Source organism: Arvicanthis niloticus, chromosome 13 (assembly GCF_011762505.2).
Source record: "Arvicanthis niloticus isolate mArvNil1 chromosome 13, mArvNil1.pat.X, whole genome shotgun sequence".
In the NCBI taxonomy this organism is placed as follows: domain Eukaryota; kingdom Metazoa; phylum Chordata; class Mammalia; order Rodentia; family Muridae; genus Arvicanthis; species Arvicanthis niloticus.
In genome coordinates, this window is record NC_047670.1 from 59,429,213 (window position 1) to 59,453,151 (window position 23,939).

Here is a 23,939-nt window from a genome sequence, read left to right on the forward strand (position 1 = left end):
GGCACAGCCTTTTCTCCTGGGGTGGGAGACTGGAGAGGGAGTGAGTTCAGGAGACATTAATGGGAGCCTATGAGTCCCTGTGCATGGTGTGTGTGTGACCACAGTGTGCCGGGTGGACAGTTGGAGTTGAACTGCCCTGTGGCTCCTGTGTAGTGGCTTCGGAAGGGAAGATGGGAGGCGGCTGAGAGCAAACCCCTTGAGCTGGCCCTTTGGCCGCTGAGGGCTCCAAGACGCCGGCCCCGCCTTCCCAACGAGAGACCACGCCCACTCTGGCCCCGCCCAGAGGGAGGCCCCGCCCCCGGCCTGCTTTTGCGCTCCGAGCGCTCCACGCTGCGCCGCCGCGAGCAATGGTTCACAGGGCCCAGCGCTGGGCGTGCAGCCCCGGGCGGGGGCGCAGGGCCGGGGCGGGACCCCACGGGGTCGCCGGGCTTGCTGCTAGCAGCGGACTATCGTCGTAGGGGGACGCGGGGCGCGCGTGGGCCGGGGTGAGCATGAGGACTCTCCGCAGGTTGAAGTTCATGAGTTCGCCCAGCCTCAGTGACCTGGGCAAGAGGGAGCCGGGCGCGGCGGGTGCGGACGAGCGGGGCACGCAGCAGCGCCGGGCCTGCGCCAACGCCACCTGGAACAGGTAAGGCGCGCAGCCTGGAGCGGCGTGGCCGGGGACCGCACCGCGCCACTTTGCGCTCAGCTCGACCCGCCGCCGGGCCGCGCGCGGGGAGGGAAGTGAGTGTAACGTGTCGGCGGCTCGAGCCCACGATCGCTCCCCGGGGGCGGGAGGCGGGGAGCAGGAGGCCTCTGAGCCCCCACTCGCAGGGGCGCACTTGAACCTCGTGGGCCCCCGGCGGGGCGCCGCTGCACTTCCTGTATGCGTGTCGGGCCCTCGGCGCGGGGTGGGCGGTGGCTTTCCCAGAGTTGGACCCCGGGCCTCCCAGCTGTCCGCGGGGGTGCGCCAGCTGCCAGACATTCCTTACCGGACCCTTCCGGAGGCCCATCCAGGACCAGCCGGGCGTGGGAAGCCCCTCCCCCAGCTGTGCTCTCAACCAGAGTCACAGATAGTTCTTTTAGCCGAGTTCCCCGGTGGGTCTCCTCTTGGCCGTTCCAAAAAAAAAAAAAAAAAAAAGTATTTCCACCCAAAGTAAAATACGGATCGATCGAGGGAGTGTGAGGCAGGCTGTTGAGAGAGGGCCGTGGATGCTGGCTCTCCACTCCACCCCTCCACCTGGCAGTGAAATCCTGCCAGGTGCTTCACCCTCTGGTCTGCCACTAGGGACACGGCTGTCACTTGGACACATGTCTTCTGTTCATCTGGTCCGAGAGCAACCCTGAGCCACCCGGCTGCCAGCTGGGACCCTAACTTCCACCCTCCACTAAGCTGCAGCCTGCTTGAGAGCTGAGATTACCTGCCTCAGTTTCCCTCTGTCCTGGGCCTACACAAGTCTCCTCATTGGGCTGGGAGCAGAACTGTGAGAAAAGGAAGACTCCTTTTGCCCCAGAACTGCTCACCACTGTCTTCATCTCCTTCCTTGTCTCTGGCCAGGGTTTAGTTGGAGCCATGCTAACTTTTGGCTCAGATTTCAACTCCACTTCTCTGCAGTGTGCCCCTAAGCAGTTTGCTTTCCATCTCTGGTCCTTGGTTTCTGTATCAATAATATGGGTGAATGACTGTTGTTGGAATAAATGTGAAGGTGTGTAATAGGCTGTGAGCATGATTTCTGGCACACAGTAGGTCCCCTGGAACTCAGAACTCAAGTGTAGGCACATTCAGAGAGTAGTGTCTAGGAAGTTACTAGAAGCAGTTTTGTGGGGACCCCTTCACCTCATTGGGGGGGGGAGCCTCTGGTTCAGAGGGCTTAGCTCCACGGTACCACCTGTCCTGGCTGTGAGATTTACGCTTTGTCAGAGCTCTGGGAGGGGGAGGCTTGCAAGGAGAGATCATCCAAGCCCTCCAAAGGTTTTTTCTTTGGTGGCCTGTCAAACTACAGAGGCTTGAAGTCGGCTCCTACTTGAACTGCTCCCCTCTCCCCAGCCTTTGGGTCAGAGGCTCCCCCTGCCTGGGGAAGCAGGCTCTAGCTGTGTTCTGTGCTCCAATCCTGGGCCAGCCTGTTCCGGGTCCTCACCATCCTAGCCAACAAGGGAGGTTTTATGCTCCCATCCCAGCTGAGAGATCCAGGGTCACCCAAAGCACCCAGGACCCATACTGTACAGCATTGCATGGCTTGAGTCCCGATACCCTCCATTGTACACAGGTAAGTGAAGGGACTGGAGATGGTGGCCCAGAGTCCCCTCACAGCCCCAGCTTCTACCTCTTTCTGCTCCCTTTCTAGTGCCTGCAAAGGCTCCAGGACATCAACCCTGAGCAGGGTCAGGACAGCTGTGCCAGCCTCCTGTGTTCTGGCTAGTCCTCCAAGATATGGTCCTCATTCTTCATCTCAAGACCTTTGCAGCGCTAAAGAGGCTTGTTTCCCAGTCAGATTGGAAGCTTTAGCTTTACACGAGGGACTGTCCACCCTGCCGCAGTGTGGGTACAACCCTCAAATTCAGTGCCCAGCTATTGCTATGTCCTAAGATAGTCCACACACACACTTATTCATTCATTCATTCATTCATTCATTTTCTCCATGTTGGCTTGACCAGCCTGAGATCTTAGTTTAGGAGCAAGCAGCCTGCTCAGAGCTAGAGACCCCAGACCAAGTCAGAAGGTAAACAAGGGACTATCAGAGGGGGAGAGAATTGCTGGTGGCTTAGCACCTGGAGGAAGTAGAACAGGGAACACTGGACTGCTGGCCACTTGGCCTACCCCGTGTTATCCATGTCTGCTAGGTGTGTGGGAACATGGGAAGCTCTCTGAAAGAGGCATGGCGGTGCTGTCCTATCCCCTACAAACTACGTGGATTCTGGAGCTGTCTCCAGAGACCTTCTGCTGCCTTCCCAGAGCTCAAAGGCATAACAGGCCTCCCCACCTGGCTTAACAGCTCCCTCCTGCCAGGGAGATGCTCTACTGTCCCCTAGCTCTCACCCCTAGAGGCTTCAGAAAAACTTCCAAAGCTAGCCAGCATCCACAATAGACCTAAGGGGAACACATGAGGGAATCCTAGCCTTCTGAGCCTTCACTCAGCCAGTACCTTGTCTGTCCCCCAGCAGGTGGAGGCCCTGAGCAGGCAGGAGCAGGGAAAAGTGTACCCCAAGGTGCACCACCCCTGCAAAGCAAGATGTGCGCCCCTGTCCTCCTCCCAATGGGCTGTTTTTCTCCATGTCCATAATGAGAGTAAGGACATGAGGGAAGGAGGTGACCAGGACGTTACCTGACAGCAGTGTCTGGAATCTGAACCAGGCCTGCCAGGGAGCCCAGTGTGCAGGGATGCCTCTGAGTTCCTGTCCCAGCTGGGGCACAGGGGAGCAAGCCTTGGTGATTAAAGCTGTATTTCCAGGGCTGATGGCCCTAACTCAGATGGGAACAAGGAACAGCAGGGCCATCTGGAACCTTAGGTGGGTTTTGGCACATGTGTTATACACATGAGAAAACTGGGGTTCAGAGAGATGCAGGAATTACGTATACCCTAAAGCCCACCTAGGCCTGAGCCAAAGCTTTCACGCTAGAGTCCTGGGGTTCCTGGCCCTCACTCACCTTGCCTTCATGCTCTGCCCTGGGGCCCCGTCTGAGATTGGGCCCCTCCCCATTCTCCCTCTCTCCAAGTAGCTGACAGGTTTTTTTTGGCTTGGTTTGGTTTTGGTTTTGGCTGTTTGTTTGGACTTTGGAAAGCCCACAGAGGTAGGGAGGAGAATCAAAAGGAGCAGGGTCTAACCTGTGTGTCCTGAAGGGTGGGAACAGGAGGACTGTAAGCCAGTGCCTCTATAACTGGGGTCCCCACCACATGTTGGTGTTTACAACACTGAAGAGACCACAGATAGTGGGTGGTCCATGGGTTGGATGTGGCCCAGACGTCCTGGAGTGTCCGTCCCTGAAAGGTCCCCAGAAGGCGGGCACTGAGTGCATTCAGCTCTTTGGGGTTAGCAGAACAGTGACCCCAAAGTGTCCCTGCCCTAGTTCTCAGCCTGTGGATGTGGGCTTTCCTGTGGCTAGGAGACTTTGCAGATGTGGTTATATTTACAGTTGCTGAGCTGAGGTGATGGCCCAGCCTGTAGGTGCCTTTGTGTGGTCACAGAATTTGTGAAGGATGGGACAAGTCAGAGAAGGAGCTGACGCCTAGCATCCTGTCTTGCTGTCCTTAAAGACAAGAGAGAACCTGGAGCCAAGGGACTCAGGTGCTTCTAGAAACCAGACAAGGTAGAACATAGCACGCAGGGCCACCCTCAGAGGCAGCCATGCTGAGTGAAAGATGTGAGGGCAGATTTGGCTTTTGTTGGACTGAGTGGTTTTACAGTAGTGAGATATTCATCTCGGTTCCTCTTCTTCCCTACTTGGTGTTAAGGACCAACCTTTGTCTCTGAGCACTAAGAACCAGGTCTGAGGTGCAGGCATGGCCACCTGTCTTGTAGCTTCCAGGGTACATTAAGGAAGGCCCCCAGCAAATAAGAAACATGTTATTTCCATGTCCGTGGATGCCTCTAGGGGACTCCAGAGCAGGCCAGGAATCTGGGAAAGATGGTGTTCTTGCCCCTTCCTACAGGAATCTCAGACTCTTGGTGAAATTGTTCATCCTTAGTGGAACCAAGACTGGCCTTCAGAGACCTGCCCTTCCTCTCAGGACTAGGCAGCCCTCCTCTGGTGGCAGCCTGTCTCAGGCTGAGCTGCTTGCTGTTGGACCCGGCTTCTGCTTCGCCCTGTGCCCACCCAATGAGGTCATACATGCTGCGGGGCCAGGAGCTGGCCTGCCTGCACAGAGAGCCTTGTTTTCTAGTAGATGTTAGAGGCCAGAGAGAGGTGGGGCTTTACACCTGAGGATGCCCTCCCCTGGCCTCACCCGGAAGTCCCTCCACTTCCTGTGGTTTCCTGGGGACCATCTGCAGATGTCCTGACTGGACTTGCCACACTGGCCGGGAGGCTGTGGCTGAGAAAGGCAGGGTTCACTTCTGTGTTTCAGGATGATAAATCACATGGGGTCCTCTGGTCCTCTCCTTCCTCTCTCCAAGTAGCTGACAGGTTTTGATTTTTGTGGGTTTTTTTTTTTTTTCATTTTTTTGTTTGTTTTTTGTTGTTTGTTTGTGGTTTATCATCATCATCATCATCATTATTATTATTACCATTTTGGACTTCAGAAAGCCCATGGAGCCTCACAGAACGAGGAAGAATAAAAAGGAACAGGGTTTATCCCCAAGGATGGGATGAGGGGCCTGTAAGCCAGTGTCTCCTTTCAATTCTGGTCCTGCTGAATAGATGTGTCCCTTGGCCTCTCTAAGCCTTAGTGTCTTGTTCTGTAATTGAGGTTTGATTGTCCCCACCAAATGTTGGCGTTTAAAACACTGAGAGACCACATGGGTGGTCCATGGGTTGGGTGTGGCCCAGGTGTTCCTGAGTATCTGTCAGGCAGCTAGAGCAGCACACAGACCCAGGCCTGCCCCTCAGGCTGCCCATCAGACTGGAGTCAGTGCAGGGCTTAGGGTGTGTGTGGGAGGGGCCTCAGCCTGGACCAGCCCAGGAGATGATCAGCTGGCTGTGAGGTGGTGAGGTGAGGCTTCGGGCTGTTGGCTTGGCCATGGCAGCCTAGGGTAGGGCAGGAGAGGAGAGTAGTTAAGTAGCCACCTTTACGGCCGGCGTGATTCACACCATTGACCACCCAAGGAGGCCAGCCTTGGGTAGGAGGGCTTCCAGGGCACCAGTACGATTGTACTTCAGGCCACAGGGAGCCAGGGAGGTAGTGTCAGGGTGTCTCTCCGGAAGGTATAATGGAAGAAGGACAAACTGAACCTTGAAAACCGGAACCATTCTAGATCTCCACTGTCTCCTCTGATGGAGTCCTGGGCTCCCCAGAGCATGTGTCACCCCATAGCCCCAATCTGTGCTTATGGACGAGGGCTCTCCAGAATGGTAGGAAAGTTCTCAGGTATCATTGTGAGCCAAGTTCAAGGGAAGGATAAACAGTGGCTAGATCTTCGTAAGGACAGCCAGCAGTGGAGAAAGGTTAGTCCACTGATCACACTGGCTAAGCCTGTTCTGCGTTAATGTAGACTCTACAGGCTCGGTGGAGTTGTAACCTGGAAGAAGGGACTGAATAAATGGCAGAGCAATGGAGATAGCCATGCAGAAGAAAGGGATGTGCAAATGTCCTGGGGCTGGCAGCAGCTTCCCTAAGTGCCTGGATAAGCACCAGGAGCCTTGAGTGCCGTGGGGCTCAGCTTAGGGGCTCTCTGCAGTTCATGCAGGGCTTGAACTTCCTGCAGTTCTCATGGGACCAAACCCAATCTCTCACCTGATATATGAATAATAAAGTTTTATTGGTATACATTCCCACATGTCTAACTTCACGGCATTGAAGCAGATAGCCGAATAGCTGTAGGAGGCTGAGTAGTCCTCAGACTTTTAACAGCTGACCCTCTGGCCCTTTGGAGAAAAGTGTTTGCAGCTTCCTGCTTCAGAGAGTTTTAATCAGCAGAGCCTGGACAGGGTCAGCCTCACTGTTAACATTCCTCTGCCCCAGGGAAGAGGCTGTGGGGGCTGGGACCCCAGTGGCTCATGGGACCTCCGCTGTGGGACTAGAAGCATTGGGGAGTGGAGGCAAAGTCAGGACCTGGACACAAGGGAAGCAAAGAGAGAAGAGATGCAGAAGGCCCCCAATGTCTGGCCCAGCTGGGAGGAATTAAGAACATGCAGGAAGGAAGGGAAGTTCAGCCCAGGTTGGACTACAGGGTCTGCAGGATGCCTGGCAGGTTCCGGTGGGCCAGAGTTTGTGTCAGGAGCCCAGACCTGGAGTTGCAGCAGGGTGTGGGCATGCCTATGATTTCAGGAGGGGCTGAGTGGGACTGGATGGGACTGGATAGGTGGGAGGAGGCATACAAGACCCAATGCCTCTGGGTGACCACTTTCCTTTCTGCCCACAGTATCCATAACGGCGTGATCGCTGTCTTCCAGCGCAAGGGGCTGCCCGACCAGGAGCTCTTCATCCTCAACGAGGGTGTCCGGTGAGTGTAAACCAGTCCTCCCTGGGAAACCCATCTGTGAGGCTGAGGGTGGAGGAAGGAGGCCCCACACCCCAGTCTCCTGGGGCCGCCCTTCTAGGGTCAGCAGGGTGGAACTTGGACAGTGGCTTGATAATGTTCACATTCCCTGCTGCCCGGTGAATTACAGAGGATATTTACTCTGTCAAAGAGGAAGGGCCCACCTGCTTAATGACCCACTGCCATTCCGGAAACAGTCCAGCCATGAACACCCCTCATTTCCTTTGACTAGCTGGGAACCAGGTCGTGAAGCAGCTGAGGACAGAGGAGCCCTCTCAGACTACAGCTGTAGACCAAGCCACTGTGGCTTTGAGAGAGTTTGCAGTCAGCTTTTAGAATGGAAGAGAGTGGTCAAGCTACCTCCCCCGGGGTCACACAGCTGACAGTGGATCCTTTTCAGTCTCTGCTATTAACCTCCAGGCCTGACCCAGAGCACCCTGTCCCCAGATCCAAAGTATATCTGTAGAAGTCGACAGAGAATCTTCCATTTGCTGGTGAAGGCAAGGTCTAAGGGATAATAGGACAGGGGTCAACCATACCATACCTACCTGAAAGGACCCTTATGTGGGTAAACTGAGGCCCAGGGTACAAAGGTACTGGGAACAGCATGGAGTGAGGTGCCTCCGAAGTCCCTGTGCTTGTCGCTGTTAACGGTCACCCACTGCTCACAGTGCATCCGTGAGCCTAAGAAACCTATTTTATAACAAATCTAAACAATCTACTGGCCAGTCCGTGGTTAGCCAGTGAAGAGCTCTGAGCTGGCTGGCATGAGTGAGAGAGGCCCAGGTTCTGACCCTAGTATCACATACAAGAAGAGAATCTTCTGGGTGCAGAGGGCACCCACGTCTTTAAATCCATAAAGTAGGTGGAGCCCAGGAGTGTGTACTTCCTTTGGCCTTTCTGCTTCTGACTGGCACCTCTTCTCTAAGAGGCCTTAGGGGCTACCCTGCTCCCTGAGATGGATTGGGGGGCAAGGTTTAGAGGATTCATTCTGTGTCCTAGCACCTGACTAGAAAGCAGGGTGATGGGAGATGCTGACTTCAGGGACATAAGACGATCTTGGGACAGCTGCTTTTTCACCAGTGCAAAACAAAACACCAGGCATCCTCAAATGATAGCCGTGGGCTTTCTCAGGGAAGTTTGCTTAAGCACGCACTGAGTGATTGCTATGCCTTTAAGTTTTCCGCTCACCACAGCCCTTGGGTCCATGCCTTTGTGTCTGTATTTTATAGATGGTCACTAGCTGCCAGTTGAGTGGTTTGGTGGCTGAGCTAGAACCCTGGTCCCAGCTCCAGGGTCCATGGCCATTCAGAACTGTCCCTTCCTACTGTAGTTCTCTTCCATGAATGGCCACATTAAATTACCTAGGTCTAGGTCTGGGGATGTGGCTCAGTCGCTGGAGTGTTTGCTGAGTGAACATGAAACCTGAGTTCCAAGCCTGATGCTACATCGATGGTTCATTCCTATAATCCCAGCACTGGGGAGGTAGAGGCAGGAAGATCAGGAGTTCAAGGTCATCCTTAGCTATATATTGAGTTTAAGGTCATCCAGACATATTTGAGACCCTGCCAGAAACAAAAAGTAGCTAGGTCTGATTGTGCTTCTTACGCATAGCTGGTCATTGGCTTTGCTGCAGGGAGGGAATCCATGGATGGAACCACTGATGGCTGCGTTCAAAAGTTCTCCACCATTACCATAGTAGGGGCTAGTTAGTGACACAGACAGTGTGTCAGCTGTATCTAGGTGGGGACAGTTAGTCACAACTGAAGACTGCATTGCTCTTCTCTCTTTATATGTGTATGAATGTGCATACACATGTATATAGAGCCTTGTGTGGTTTGGTCACATCCCCAGGCACTTCTACTATGAGATAATCACAGAGTGTCCCTTCCTAAACCCAGACAGTAGATCCAACTGCGAGCCTGCGGTACAGAGTGTAGCCTGCCCCTGTGCTCCCTGGTCACCTGTGGGCCGGTCACTGTCCTGAGCACTAGTCTACTGTGACTTCATGCTATGTGTTATGGACAAGGTACAGAGGTACTCAGTGGTGTGGATTTCCAGGTCCGTGGTGCACCTGCTCAGCCACTGCCCTTAACAGACCTGCTGTAATGCATATGGCTATGTGCATTGATTCACATGCAGTTCATATACCATAAAATGCCCTGGTCAGTATTGAGTGTGCTCCTGTGGTTGTGTGGTTGTCACCAAGCATCCAGTTCATTTTGCATCACTGCCAAAGAGTCCCCCCACCTTTTACAGCCCATCACTCAGCCCAGCCTGGCTCTTCCAGACAATTCATACGAATGGCATTTCATGCCAGCATGCAGCTGTTCCCTTCATGCTTGTGAGGTCCAGCTGTGTTGGAGCCTGGATTTGTGATAACATTGATTTTTGCTCCATCTGATCACCTGTGTGGCTTGTGGCTGTGGTGAGTGCCGGATCCTACGGATGTGAGCATCCTTGTACAAAGGTTTGGGAGTTTTCCTTTAGTTCTGGGTTTTGCTTTTGTTATCTTGTTTGTTTATTATTTTGAAACGGGGTCTCAATATGCATCATTGACTTGATCTCTCTGTTTAGCCAGTGCTGACCTTGAACTTACAGAGATCCCCCTGCCTCTGTCTCCTGAGTGCTGGGATTAGACATGTGCCACTGGTTGTAGTTTTGATTCTGAAAAGTGGTTCTGAAGACCTCTGTAACCTGGCCTAGCATTGTCTTGAGATCCTCCTGCCTCAGCCTTCAGCCAGGATTGTAGATGTATGCCCAGATTCAGTGTTCAAGATTTTGCATAGACGTGTGATGTGGTTTCTCTTAGTGTATGTCCAGGTCTGTTGAGGGCTTGGGTTTCTTTTGGGGGAGGCTCCCCACTTCCCACAGAGTGAGCAGCAAGGGAGGCCCCAGCCTCTCACTACATTTCTTTCTGGCTGAGAGTCTCACAGAACTGGGTGCCACCGTGGCTCTCTGTGGCTTTGGTTGTCATTTCTTAGTGACTAACAGTGCCAGGCATCTTCTGGGTGCTTGCTGGCTGCTCACGCATCGTCTTTGGAGAAGCATCGGCTCTCGTCCTCGGCCACATATCATTGAGGAGTCTTCGCCGTAAGTTGGCCAGTTTGTAATGTTTCCTGGTCTAGCCTGTGTCTCAAGCCTGCAGCCATTGGACCATATGCTTCTGGTCAGTTTCTCGTCTCTGACCCCTTCACCTTCTCCTTGGCTTTCTTCAGAGCATAGAGGGTTGACTGCTGAGAAAGGCTGATTGTCTTCCCCCTCTTTCTTTTTGTAGTGATCCTCCTGCCTCTGCCTGGAGTGCTGGCATTACAGCTGGCACCACCATGTCTGGCTAGGTTACCATTTTTAATCTACCTAGTCCAGACTAGGGATCCAACTTTGGGTTCCCTGACCTGACTCTGACCACATCGTCTGCCTCCCCAATTTTAGCTTCTCCTTCTGAAGACTGATCACTGTGAGTTCAAGACCAGCCTAGGCCCCATAGTGAGTTGGGAGGGCAGCCTGGGCTGTGTAGCAAGACCCTGTCTAACTTGAGTGGATGAACAAGCCTCACAGGAAAGGCTCTGCGGCATCACTTGTGGGAGTAGCTTCTCAGCACGCCGCTGTCTTTCATGGTTCATATGAGATTCAGTAAATTGCCCGAGTCAGCACTTTGTGTCTGTTTGGACTGACGGAGACTGTGTTCTGAGCATGTCCAAGGTGGACCCGGCCATACTGTTGCAATCGTTAGCTGGAGTGGGTGCATCTTTGGCTTTTTGAGGCAGGGTCTCTTGTAGCTCAGACTGGCCTACAAACTATGTATAGCCAAGGATGACCGCAGACTCCTGACAGATGTGGGCCACGACACCCTGTTAGGTCATATATTTTGGATGTAAGCATCTTCAGCTTTGGTGCATGTGTGGGAGCAGCACCCTCCCCACCTGGCAGTCCTCACCTTTGCCGCTCGCTGCTGGTCACTTTCTCTTTTTCTTACGTTGTACGTTTGTGTTTGGTTTGCAGTTTTATCCCTTATATGTTTCCAGTTCCTTTGTGGCTTGGCCTTATCTTTGTTGTTTGCAGTTCTGGTGACTGACCCCAGGGCTTTGTATATGCAAGGCCTCCTCCATCCTGATTGGTGGTTGAGTTTGGCATTTCCTTCAAAGCTACTCTGTGATTGGTCTTGGCCGTTTGTCCTTCCTTCAGTTCACACACAACCCAGCACTGACTCCACCATCTCCCTGTCTCCCAGTAACAACCCCCTCCCCAAGATGCTTTATAAAACTAGGCAAACCAGGTGCTGGAAAAGCGGCTCAGTGGTAGAGCATTTGCCTGCATATACAAAGCTCTGGGGTCAGTTCATCTTCAAACCCAGGCATTAATAGGGAGTAAACAGGAAGTGGGGCCTGTCCCCAGTGACTTCCTCTATCAAGTCTCACAACCTCTCCCAAACAGTGCCACCATCTGGGGACCTAGTGTTCAAGTATCTGAGCCCGTGGGGGACATCTTCATCCAAACGCTCACAGTGGCTGTACTTCTTCAGGATGGGATCAGGGTGGGAAATGACTCCACTAGAGGCGGGCAGCACTGTTCACAAAGTAGAGATTGCCATGTTAATCTGTGAGCTGCTCAGGCCTCCACTATATAAGGGAGCTCCAGTCAGTGCCTGTCACTGGCTCTATGAAGACTCAAGTTGGTGCATATAATAAAAGGAAGGGAAGCCACTTAGGAAAGGGAGTCCCTGCTGGCTGTAGGATTCAGGCAGGCAGATGACAGATGGAGCCCAGTGTTGCAGGGCCAAGCCTGTAGGTGTCTGCTTGAGGAAGAGAAGATGTATGGTCCCATTGGGACCGTCAGACTTCTCTTCTGTGAGATGCACAGAGGAGATCCCTAGTGAGCCAGCCACTCTGTGGGTCATAGAGGGAAAATAATCTCTTGAGCCACTTGTGTTGCTGTGCTGAGCAGGTTGGTCCCTGGCTGCCCGGATGTTTCTAGACTTCCCCAGTACTGCATGACCTCAACTTGTTCTCATCTGCCCTCCTCCACAGGCAGCTGCTGAAGACAGAGCTGGGGTCCTTCTTCACTGAGTACCTGCAGGTGCGTGGGCTTTGCCACAGAGGAAGGCTTGCTCTGTCTCTCAGAGGAGGTCTCCATAGTTATATGACCTGTGACAGCCCGGGCAGGCTCAAGGCTGGCCTCTCAGGGTGGATGGAGTTTTGACTGTCTGGCAGTAGGGTGGGCCTCATGTCTTGGCTGCTTGTTGGTGAACTCCTGGGAGTCCTGGGGATCAGACCATCCTGGAGTAGCTACAGGTCAGTGATGGCACCTCTGTTTGCTTTCAGAACCAGCTGCTCACAAAGGGCATGGTGATCCTTCGTGACAAGATACGTTTCTATGAGGGTGAGTCTCAGGGCTGAATGTAGCCGGTCTGGCTGTGACATGGTGTGGTTGTTGTTCTGGGACAGTGGCATGGCAGATGCTGGGAGGGAGGGGGCTCTCTGGTTAAGATGACTGGAAAGGAAGGAAACAGCATTGGGCAACAGGACTGAGGTCTGGATTGGGAGGGGACCTTGGAGAGAGTCTGTCCCCTTGAGAGCCCAGGAGGGCTGTGCAACCCCAGGGAGAGGTGCCCTGATTCATCTTACTGCTCACAGGGACTGTGCCCTCAGCTTTTAATCACTGCAACCAAACCAGCACTTTAAGGGGGTGTCTTAGTTTCATTTCTGTTGGTGTGATAAAGCACAGTGCAAACAGCAACTTAGAGGAAGAGAGGATTGTGCTTACAATTCCCGGGCACAGGCCTGATAGCAGAGATAACAAGGTGGGAATTTGTACAGGCACGGTCAAGATCAGAGATGAACACGTGCATGCTGCTTTCTGCTGTGCTAAACTCTTTCTTATACAGCAGAGGAGACCTTGCCTAGGAATTGGTGCCGCCCACAGTGGGCTGGGTGTTCCCATATCAATTAACAGTCAAGGCAGTGCTTAGGCATGCCCATAATCCCAGCCTGATCTAGATAATTCCTGACTGAGCTCTTGCTGTGTGATTGTTGGTTTTGTTAAGCTGGTAACATTAATTGCAAAGGTAACCATTGGAAAGGGAAAAGGCTTATTTCGGTTCACAGGGTCAGAGGTCCCTGGACACTTGACCTCGTCATGTTGAGCCTGGCTTGAAACCAAAGTCATGTCAGAGAAATATGGGTTAGCAAAGCTCTTCACCAGCTTTGTGAACAGCTTCTGTGGTCAGGAAGCAGAGAGACAGGAAGAGACCAGAGGCCGAGCATACCTTTCATAGGTACTCCCGAGGTCCATTAGTTGTATTTCTTGTTGCCATGACAAAAGCAGCTTAAGGAGGGTATATTTTGCTCAGTTACAGTCCATCATGGCGGGGAAAGCATAGCAGCAGAAACTTGAGGAGACAGGTCACATCACACCCACAGCGAGAAAACAGAGAGATGAGTGCTGCTCTCAGCCCACCAACTTTTCACTCAGCCCAGGGCCCCAGCATATGGAATCAAGGGCAAGTCCACTCTCCTCAGTTAATCCAGTCTAGAAACTTCTTCATATACATACCCAGAGAAGGTGATTCTAAATCCTGTCAGGCCGACAGTCAATACTAACCATCACAGCACAGCCCACCATATTCCACCAAGGCTCACCTCCCAAGGCACATTCAGCTCTGAACTGATGGGTCTGTCCAGTGATGCAGCCAGCACCCTGCCCTCATAAGCCAAGCACCTCCACAGCTCCACTGGCTGTGGACAAAGCCATCAACACGTGAGCTATTTAGGGGCTACTTTATATCCAGACTGGATATAAGGAATATCAGGATATAAGGTATAACAGGAGCCTCATTTTATTGCCTGAGAGATACCATCTTGAGTCTGAATATCCAAAGACCAGAGAACTAGCTTAGGCAAAAGGTCATTGTCCAGGGACAGCAGAGGCAGTCGTAGCACAGCCACACTGCAGGGAGATTGGAGCCTTGCTGTGATGCCGGGGCACCCCTAGTTCTTTCTCAGGCCCCACAGTTCCAGCAAGCCTCTCCGCCTGGCTCAGCCCTCATCATAGGGCAAAGGGCTTTGACCTCCTGGTCCCAGCATCTCAGGCCCCTGGTGTCTGTGGTCTTGAGGTCCCAGAAGGGGCTTGGCACTACGGCAAGGCTGTTGTCTAGAGGACTTTGCAAATGTCTACTGTGTGCCAGGCCCTGTGCTGACTTGGATCCCATAAGCATTTGATGAGCACCTGCTATACACCACGTCCTGGACTAGCTTCAATAGACGAGCGTTTTATGTGCACCTACTTTCTGTACACTAGGCCCTGTGCTGGCTTCAGGCTGTGAGTGTTCCACAAACATCTACTGTGTGTCCAGGCTTCATTCTGCCTAAGGGCTTTATGAACCTTTGCTGAGTACCTCTCATGGGATGTTCTCCACTAGGTTATGTCCTGGTTGGTTTGCTTCTGCTGACCAGGTGGGTAGCCCAGCAGCCCTGGAAGGAGGCACATGCTCAGTCTTGCTTGGGCCACACTGGATACATGGCTGCCCAAGTATTGAGTAGGTGACTGGCTTTCTGGAGCCTACTCAAGTCACTCGCTACTCCAGGTGTCTCCTCCAAGTGCTGGACCCTAGGCAAATGGCTGTCAGCCCACTTCAGAGGGTGAGAGGCTGAGGCCTGGAGTCCTGCCTCACTCCAAAGGGTCCCCTCCTCCCCACTTCCCCATCATCTTCCTACATGAGGCAGGCCCAGACAGGAATGAGAACAGTGGGTGTGGGCAGGAGGCCCAGGCAGCCAAGGTCCAGGGGGCGTCCTAGTAGCCAAGCCCCTGGATGGCGCTGTGAATGTTTGGCACCTGAGGGAAGAGGCCTCCCACACCCTCCTGGCCCGCCTGACTCAGCACATTCCCTGAGGTGCCTCCCACTAACACAGCCCAGGGGAGCCGGGTCCTGGGAGAAGGGCAGCTTTGTGTGGAACCTCATGACTGTGAGACAGGGCCTCCCAAGGAAAGGGAAAAGGATGCCTTGCTTTTTAATGTCCAACCTCTAGGCCCAGGGAAAGCTGCAAGCTCCAGGCACATGTGAAGACACCATGGGTATCACATACTGCAGCCTCCCTCCCCTCCGGGCCCACTTCTTACTACTGTAGTAAAGAACGAACTATGTCCACGAAGGGCCCCCAGGGGAGTCTCTGGGGACCTGGAGATGGAAAAGATACAGGCCTTACCCTGCAGGGACTGAGACATAAACCACATGTTGACAGGCTAGTGTGACGAATATCAGGTAAAGGGAAACTGAGGAAGGAAGGAAGGGTGGCGGTAGCAGTCCCTCAATATGGTCTCCAAGAGTGGTCTGCACAGGAGCTTGTCCATCCCATTCAGCTACATACCCTGGCCTGTGGGTCAGCCATCTCGTCCCCCCACCATCTCATAAAGTCTGCTTCCTTCAATCCTGGAAGCTGGCTTTACCTTCAGCCCATAGCTGCTGGAGGGGACGGATACATGGAGTCAGATGGTAGCCTCAAAGGGGCCATCCAGTGAGACCTCTGCCACCATTTCCCAAACTAAGTGATTTCTGGAGTCAGGAGGCAGCTAGAGTGGGAGAATCTGCAGGAGAACAGCCTGGCACCTCACAAAAGGTCACCTAGGAGGCCACAGGGGTCCGCTGCTGCCACTGAGGCTTCTGTCTGCATTTTCTCACCCACGAGCCAAACTCTGTGGCCGATGTGTGTTCGTACCCTGCACACACCCCTCCATTCCTGGCTGGCTGTGCAGATGCTTCAGCCCCCTGCTAGACAACCTTCGTCATTTCTCTGTGGTTGTCACTGTCCCTGAAGCCTTCCCTGCATGCCTGTGGACTGGAGCTGCACCCCCTGGCTCCCCTGTTGGTTCTTAGCACCCTGAGGTTGAATAAAGGAGAGACTGACATCCAGTTGAAAGCCATCGTGGGGCCTCAGCCTGACCCTTCACCAAAGCTTTCTGCTCCACCTCTGACTGGGGCCCAGTCAGGGTACACACATTCACTGCCTGCGTCAGACCAGCAACAAACACAGGGTACCTTGTCATCAAGCCCTGGGGACTTATTCTGTCTCCACACAGAGGGTGCCACTAGGTCTGGCTGAAAGAACTTTCTGGGGCTCCACTACAGCCACAGAGCAAGGCTTCAGCCCTTGTCCGTGTGTCTGACAGTAGCCTCCGCTGACCCCACTCCCAGGCACACAGCCCAGTCCACAGTCCCAGGCAAGAACCCGGCCAGGGACCAGGCTATCCTTCCGGGTCTCTGACAGCACACAGCTCCAGCTGGGGCCTGGATTCTGTGTTTTACAACATCTGCTTTTCTGTGGTGTGTCCGCCCTATGGGCTAGAGGACGACCTTCACTTGGTGGCACACAGCCCTGGCCGGCGCCCAGGGCCACCCCACAGCCAGCCAGGACTGAACAGCCTTTCTTCCTGTATGATGGCAGGAACTGAAGGGACTTTGTGTTCAGGCAGGGCTCAGAGGGTCTGTGAGCATCCGCCTGCCCCGGGCATTCCCGCAGTCTCCTTGCCCCTGGAACCAGGTGTGGGCCACCCGGGAATGTTAGAGCTGTCCGCCAGCAGACAGCCGTAGGCGGCCACACACAGAGGCCAGCCTGCTCCTAGGGCCAGCTCTCTGTTTCCCACATCCTCGCTCTACACGGACCTAGGGCTTTCCATGAGGGAAAGTACACATACTGGAAAGCCAGGCAAAGGCCTCACAGGCTTTCTTGTTCCCATAGAAACACGGAGACAGGCAGGCAGGCTAGCCAACAGTCAAGGACCCTTCCCTCCTTGCTCAGACTCATGGCACGGGAGTCCTATGGGACACATGGCTGGGCCTGTTTACGCCTAGACCCAGTGGCCGTTTGTCTCAGCTATCTACCCTCGTGACAAGTTCCTAAGTCTGCAAGCCACAGAGTCATCTTAGGCCACCTACCTGCCCCATTCCCCAACAACTACCCACCTGGTAGTCAGGTGGTGCCACCCAGCCTGAGGCCAGCCAAGTTTCTACATCTTATCCAAGCTCCAGTTTCCCACACAGCGGCTGCTTTTCGTTCTAGGGAAGGTAGGGGTGGGTGTCACATGCCCAACATGTGCCTGAGAAGCCAGCTAAAACATCAGACAACTACAGGAAGTCCTCCCAGCCAATCCTCTGTCCCACCTCCCACAAGCAGGGTGAGACGTTGTGACTAGGGCCCTCATGAGAGGGAGCCAGAGACTGTAGCCTGGGTCACTGACCCTAGAGGCCACCCTTTACTTGTTGCCTTTCCCAAGGCTGTTCGATGTCCTGCTTCCCTGCTGTATAATAGTGGGTATCTGGAGCCATTGGGGGCTTGGCTGTCCCCAGGGCCCAATGTCTCAACCCAGGGTTCTATAAATGGATGGATGGTTGGGAACTGGTAGGCTGATGAGGGGTCTGAGAGGCATGCCCAAGGCAGGACAGGATCCAGCTGCTAACACTCAGATTGTAGGCCTTATCATGTTCCCTCTTCACAGGGCTCAGTGGCAGAGCACTGTGCTATGTGGGGGGCTGGGGAGGCTATCTCAGTGCACCTCCCACCCTTCCTTAGCTTCCTGCCCTGGGTGGGTGTGTCTGCTACTGTGTTCAGGTCATGCTGTAATGGCTCCTTGCACTCACAGGACAGAAGCTGCTGGACTCACTGGCGGAGACCTGGGATTTCTTCTTCAGTGATGTGCTACCAACCCTGCAAGCCATCTTCTACCCTGTGCAGGTGTGTTCTGGCTGGGTGCGTGGGAGTAAGGGGACCGGGGGGCATAGGACGACTCTAGTAGGAAGCAGGACTCCAGCCCTGACGACCCCTCTGTACTGACCCAGGCTGTCGCTTGCAGACCAGCTTAGCCTAGCATGTGACTCCTCAGGGCCTGGAAGGCCTGGAGTGGGGAAGCCTACTGGCAAAGACCTGCTCTGCAGGGTAGAGAAAACCCTGATGAGGCTACAGGGAATCTGTGTCTTTAGGGCAGGGAGGGAGAATGGGGGAAGGGTGGGTGTCACTGGGCCCTTGCCCACATCCCACCCGTGACCTGTGGTAGAGAGAGAAAACGGTAACAGCAACGTGGCCAGCTTGTCTCTTCCTGTGTCCACAGGGCAAGGAGCCATCGGTGCGCCAGCTCGCCCTGCTACACTTCCGGAACACCATCACCCTCAGCGTGAAGCTGGAGGACGCACTGGCCCGCTCTCACGCACGCGTTCCCCCTGCCATCGCACAGATGCTGCTGGTACTGCAGGTGGGACGAGGGTTTCTGGTACTGCAGGACCAACGGGGGCAGGGAGCGGGCAAGTGAGGCTTTGGGGCTGGGATGCAAACCATATCCATGAATTACCAAACCATGAATTATTTATTCATTGTGGCAACTGGCTTCTGTAGGCTTGATCAGTTACCAGGGCTGGGCCCCCACACACCCACACCCAACCCCACTCCTGCACATGAGTGTGCACTTGAGTGCACACACACACACACACACACACACACACACACACACACACACACACACTCCAAGTGTTCCAGGCACTTGGTACAGATGGACTTCATCAACACAGCTAGCTCTGGAGAAAGGAATAGTGGCCAGCTAGTATGGCTGGATTTAAGGGACTTTCCTCAGTACTGAAGAGGGTTGGGCCACCAGCAAGCACATATACCCTACATCTCATACATCCCCTTACTGTGCCAGTTCACCATACAGAGTTCTCACAACCTACAGTCCTGCAGGACTTTTGAGGTACCATCAACTGCCTCATCTGACTGACAGGAAGACTTTACTGTTGGGGGATTGTGCTCCCGCCAGGATTCTCATAAGCACCAAAAGCCCTGTTGTCAGTCCTTTTGAGTTAGGGTTTGTGGGCTCAGGCCTAGGGGCCGAAGGAAATGGCAAAGGGTTCATAGGAAGGGACGGGCTGCACTGTAGGAGTTGCAGGGTCCAGGGGTTACCTTGGGCCAGAGGCTTATGTCACCTTGGAATGAAGCCAAGTACAAGCCTGTGAGTGGGATTTCCATAGACTGCATTTAGTCTGGCAGGGTGAGTGTGAAGGGAATAGGGAGAGTAGGAGAGACAGGTCTCTGTGGTGCTGGGCCCTGGGATTCCATTGGAGGTGATCAAGGCCAGAGCAGTGCTGCCCCCTGCTGGCCAGTGTACCTCCTGCCGCTTTCCAGCTATGCTTGCAGAGTTGCACACAGCCTCCACACCATACCGGTGCCACCTGCCACCTCTCCCCAGACTGAGTGGCTTTGCTCTATGAGCCTGTGTCCTGACCTCACCTTGGTCCCCAGGTGAATCCAGCCCCCACTGTTTTAAGTCTTGAGTTGCTTTGAGGTCACAACTGCTAGTCAGTGTGTATTAAGGACCTACTGTGTGCCCCTGACTTACTCCTATGATCACAGCACCTGCTAGGGGTCCAAATGGGTGCTGGTCACACTAAGCAGCCACATGTGAGTTAATATGGATGACCCAGTCCTCTTATTTCTTCCTTGTACTGTGGGCAGGGGAGATGTGACTTCATAAATTTACAGAAGTGGCATGGGCAGGATGTGGTGCCACACACTTGCAATCCCAGCCTATAAGAGTCAGAGGCAGGAGGACCTCACATTGAAGGCAGCCAAGGATACACAATGAGACTTTATCTCAAAAAGATCATGGGCTGGCGGCCTAGCTCACCTGGCTAGCAGTCTTTCCTGGGTAGTACCAACTGTCTCTCAAAGGACCTCCCAGGGCCCCCAGCATACCAGGGCTCAGCAACTTTAGTGTAAATCACCTCATGTGGCTGTAAGGGAGCCCAGCCTCCTGCCTGGGACTCCACCTAGGGAAGGTAGGGGAGAGACAAGCTCCTGCTGGACCAGAGTGAGTGACTTCCATTCCCTTACAGGGAGTACATGAGTCCAGGGGTGTGACCGAAGACTACCTGCGCCTCGAGACATTGATCCAGAAGGTGGTGTCTCCATACCTGGGTACCTATGGCCTCTACTCCAATGAAGGGCCCTGTACCCATTCCTGTATCCTCGGTAGGTACTGCCTGGGGCTGTGGCTGGGGTGACAGTGTTGGCAAAACCAGGATCCCACAGGGACCAGCTATAGTCACACAGAAAATCTGTCCCATGTACCTGTCTGGCCTTGTTGTGTGTAGACCTGGACTCCCAGGGTAGAGGGAGGCGGGGATCGGAGGGTATTGGGCAATCCCCAGAACAGTAATGGCTCCCCACAGAGACCTGCCATGCAGAGAGCCTCCACCATCCCCAAGATGTCATACCTGTGCAGGCTCAGGGAGAGATACAGTGAAAGTAGGCCCTAGAGAGCCTGCTGGGCTCCTCAAAAGCCTGCCATGTTCTCTCAGTTCATTCAACAATGTCACCTGGGCACTTGCTGTGTACCAGCCCAGGCCCAGCGCCCAAGCTCAGCCTTCCTTCATAGCTTTGGTCGAGCAGGAAAGATGATGGGTCAGTGAACCCCATGGTGATCACTGGGCTGCAGAAGCGGATGCAGACTGGATCATAGGAACAGGCCAGACAGGGTCACTTGGAAGGCTCCCCATCATCTGGGCTGCTACCTAAGGTGTAAAGCCCTAGTACTGGGTGTCTTCCAGCTCAAACAAGTTAGAACTGGGGAACTTCACACCTCCCAGGACCTGTTTGGCTGTAGACAGCAGATACCTGGCAACCAAAAAGGCAACCATTCCAGATCCGGAGCTTGAACTCAGGAGCGCCACCCCATGGACACTGTTAGGCATTGCAGGGTCCTGCATGGAATTTCTACATGGCCAATGGAATGTGGCTCTGTCCTCACTCTACACAGCCAGTGAAGCCTGTAAATAGCTGCGTCATAGCACTGCCTCGTCCTGCAGCTCCTCCATGCTGGCTTGTGCCCTGGGTGCCCAGTCTTATCTAGGAAAGCACTGGTGCCTAAGATCCATAGGCTCCCACAGGTGAGGAAAATGAGACACGAACCCATGAGTGACATGGGGTCATTCATATTAAGAATGGTGTCACTGACAGCTTACAGATGAACCTGGGCAACTGAGGACCCACTGCCTGTTCAGGCCAAGGATGGGAATGTTAAAGTTCTCCAGCTAAGGCAGGAGGCTTGTTCCCTTCCCTAGCAGGCAGGCTGGGCTGGTTCAGAACTGGCGGCCACTGAGCCTTTTATTGGGTGGCCCTTTTGTGGATTTGATGCTTGACCAGAAGCCTCTGCCCAAAGGTGGGACTTGGATGCTCAGAGAACACGTGGGCCAGCAGCCACCATCCTAGTGTATGACTCTGTCTGTTTTTGCAGAGAAACGGTTCCTACGGCGCTCCCGCTCTGGGGATATCCTAGCCAAGAATCCAGTGGTGCGCTCCAAAAGCTACAACACCCCCCTGCTCAATCCTGTGGCCGAGCACGAAGCAGAAGGCACGGCGGCCGGTGGCACAAGCATCCGCAGACACTCAGTCTCTGAGATGACATCTTGTCCGGAGCCCCAAGGCTTTGTGGACACGCCTGGCCAGGGCCCTTCGGGGACCTTCAGGTCTTCTCCAACACCCCACTCAGGGCCTTGCTCCAGCAGACTATACACCCCTGTCCATTCTCCCGAACAGGGCCCAGGCCATGGCTCCCCGCCCACCTCCAGCCCTGAGACACTTGTGGACCAGATCCTGGAGTCTGTGGACTCAGACTCTGAAGGGATATTCATTGACTTTGGGCGGGGTAGTCGCTCCAGTGTGTCTGACTTTGAGGCAACAGGCGGTCGGCCGAGTGTTGTTTGATGGCCTGGGGTTAGTTCATGTTTTTACTGCCCCTGTGTGTTTGCGTGTCTGTGTGTGAGAGAGACTTGTTACTCTTTCTTAGCCTTGCCAGCCCCTCCCCCCCCCCCCCCCGTCACTTCCTCAAGTCACTTTATACTCCTAGTCTGTTGGAAAATCCACCCAACTCCCCCTGCTCACCCCTGGACTGATTGGGATACCCAGTCAGCACCACCCAGCCGCATACACCACCACCTGGGGAATGGGGTCACCATGTGCCCCCCTGCCTGCCCCACCCTTGGTGCCCACACTTACCCAGGAAAATGTGAAACCAGTGGGCTGTGCCTATGCCGGCCCAGCCTGGCCTCCGTAGTGACGGGACTCAAGGCTCAGTCAGGCCTGCCTGCCTGCCTCCCTCTGCCCTGGGTGGCCACAGAACAGGAAGGCATGAAATAAAGTTACGGCTCCAGGCGCCTGTCTGCCCCCTGGTGTCCTTCTGGGACCCCCACCTCCCTGACCTCTCTTGTTGGGTGCATTCCCAGGCTGGGACCAAGGCCGCTTGTTCTCAGGTCCAGTGTTGCTATGTCATCTTGAGGGAAGGGCCTCGAAGGCACATACGGAAGGCCTGAGACCTTAATGGATGATGCTGAGGTATAAGACAAACCCGTAAGTCCCAGGTCCTAGCCCCAGACATTGGCATTGAGCTGACGTAGCCAGGGAGTGGAGGGGTCACAAGACCTACTCATCTTGTTCTTTGTTGAGGTTGCTGAAGACCCTGGCCGGGTGGGAGGGGCAGCCCAGCTTTCCCAGAGTCTGAGGGTAGTCAGCACCTCCCTGGTCCACAAATGGGTTGGTCCCACTGCCTGTCCTTGGTAAATGGTGTTCTTGGGTGTTGGCAGGGTTGTTTCAGGCCTGCACTGGCCCAGCAGCATAGCCTAACAAGCCATGCCTGAAGTAGGCCTGTTTAAAGAGCCAGAGGGAGTGTGATCCTCCTGGGCCACATGCTGATCCCCTTTGAAGGACCACAGATCCTTCAAAGCACTCAGGTCTTAAGTGATTGTCCGCTGAGAATGAGAAAGCAGACAGACCCAGGGGCAGGATGGCCAGATCTGGTCTGGAAATAGGACAGGAAGCAGCTACTTTGTGCTTATGGGCCCATGGGATCTGCTGGAGATAAAGGATGGAAGGGCTCCCCTCAACACCAGGGTGGGAGCCTGTTCCAGCCAGAGCTGGCCTGCCTGAGCTTCAGTGTTGCCTCTAAGAGCACATGATCACCTCACAGGATGTCTTAGTATTACTGTGCTGTGATGAAGAAGTCAAGGCAAGAACCTGGAGGCAGGAGCTGATTGATGGGGAGGCCATGGGATTGATGCTTGCACTCCATGGCTTGCTCAGCCTGTTCCCTTTGTTTTGTGGGTTTTTTTTTTTTCTTTCTCTCTCCCCCACCCCCCGAGACAGGGTTTCTCTGTGTAGCCCTGGCTGTACCTGGAACTCACTCTGTAGACCAGGCTGGCCTCAAACTCAGAAATCCACCTGCCTCTGCCTCCCAAGTGCTGGGATTAAAGGCGTGCGCCACCACTGCCCGCCCTGGCAGTTCTGGATGGAACTCACCATGTAGACTAGGCTGGCCTCCAACTCATGGAGATCCGCCTGCCTTGCCTCCTGAGTGCTAGCTAGGATTAGAGGCTGGCACCATCACACCAGATCCAACCTGTATTCATATAAAACCCAGGACCACCAGCCCAGGGATGACCCCACCCACAATGGGCTTGGCCCCCACACATCAAACAGCAATTAAGAAAATGCCCTACAGGCTTGCCTGCAGACCTAGCTTATGAAGCATTCTGTCAATTGAGGTTCCCTCATCTCAGAGAACTGTAGTCTTTGTCAAACCGACAGAAAACTGGCCTGCACACAAAGCTTTGGAAAAGTGGCCCCAGGGACCTGGGGGAGCAAGAGCCACTCCAGGCTCGAAATATGCAGGGTATCAGGTGGGAACCTGAGTCTGGGGAGAATGCTCAAGTTCCTAGCTAGAAGCTAGCAGCATTAGGCTCTCAGGGAAGCAAGGTAGGCCTGGGACCTGGCTAAGCTCTGCCACCCCGACCCCCT

At 54.2% G+C, this 23,939-nt stretch overlaps 1 protein-coding gene across 4 annotated transcripts in view; it reads left to right on the top strand.

Moving 5' to 3' along the window:
- Prr5 (proline rich 5) overlaps positions 1-22,305 on the top strand; it is a 39,622-nt gene extending 17,317 nt beyond the window's left edge. For 2 of the 4 annotated variants that reach the window (XM_076911787.1, XM_076911788.1), the window contains exons 2-9: positions 509-628; positions 6,997-7,077; positions 12,141-12,189; positions 12,435-12,492; positions 17,746-17,837; positions 18,211-18,351; positions 19,985-20,120; positions 21,385-22,305. In XM_076911787.1, coding sequence (XP_076767902.1) covers positions 519-628; positions 6,997-7,077; positions 12,141-12,189; positions 12,435-12,492; positions 17,746-17,837; positions 18,211-18,351; positions 19,985-20,120; positions 21,385-21,854 — 1,137 coding nt within the window. In that variant the 5' untranslated portion in view covers positions 509-518 and the 3' untranslated portion in view covers positions 21,855-22,305. Of the gene's footprint in view, positions 1-283; positions 629-6,996; positions 7,078-12,140; positions 12,190-12,434; positions 12,493-17,745; positions 17,838-18,210; positions 18,352-19,984; positions 20,121-21,384 lie in introns of those variants that run through there. The other 2 variants (XM_034517339.2, XM_034517338.2) reach the window with 2 other exon arrangements.
- The last annotated feature ends 1,634 nt before the right edge of the window (positions 22,306-23,939 follow it).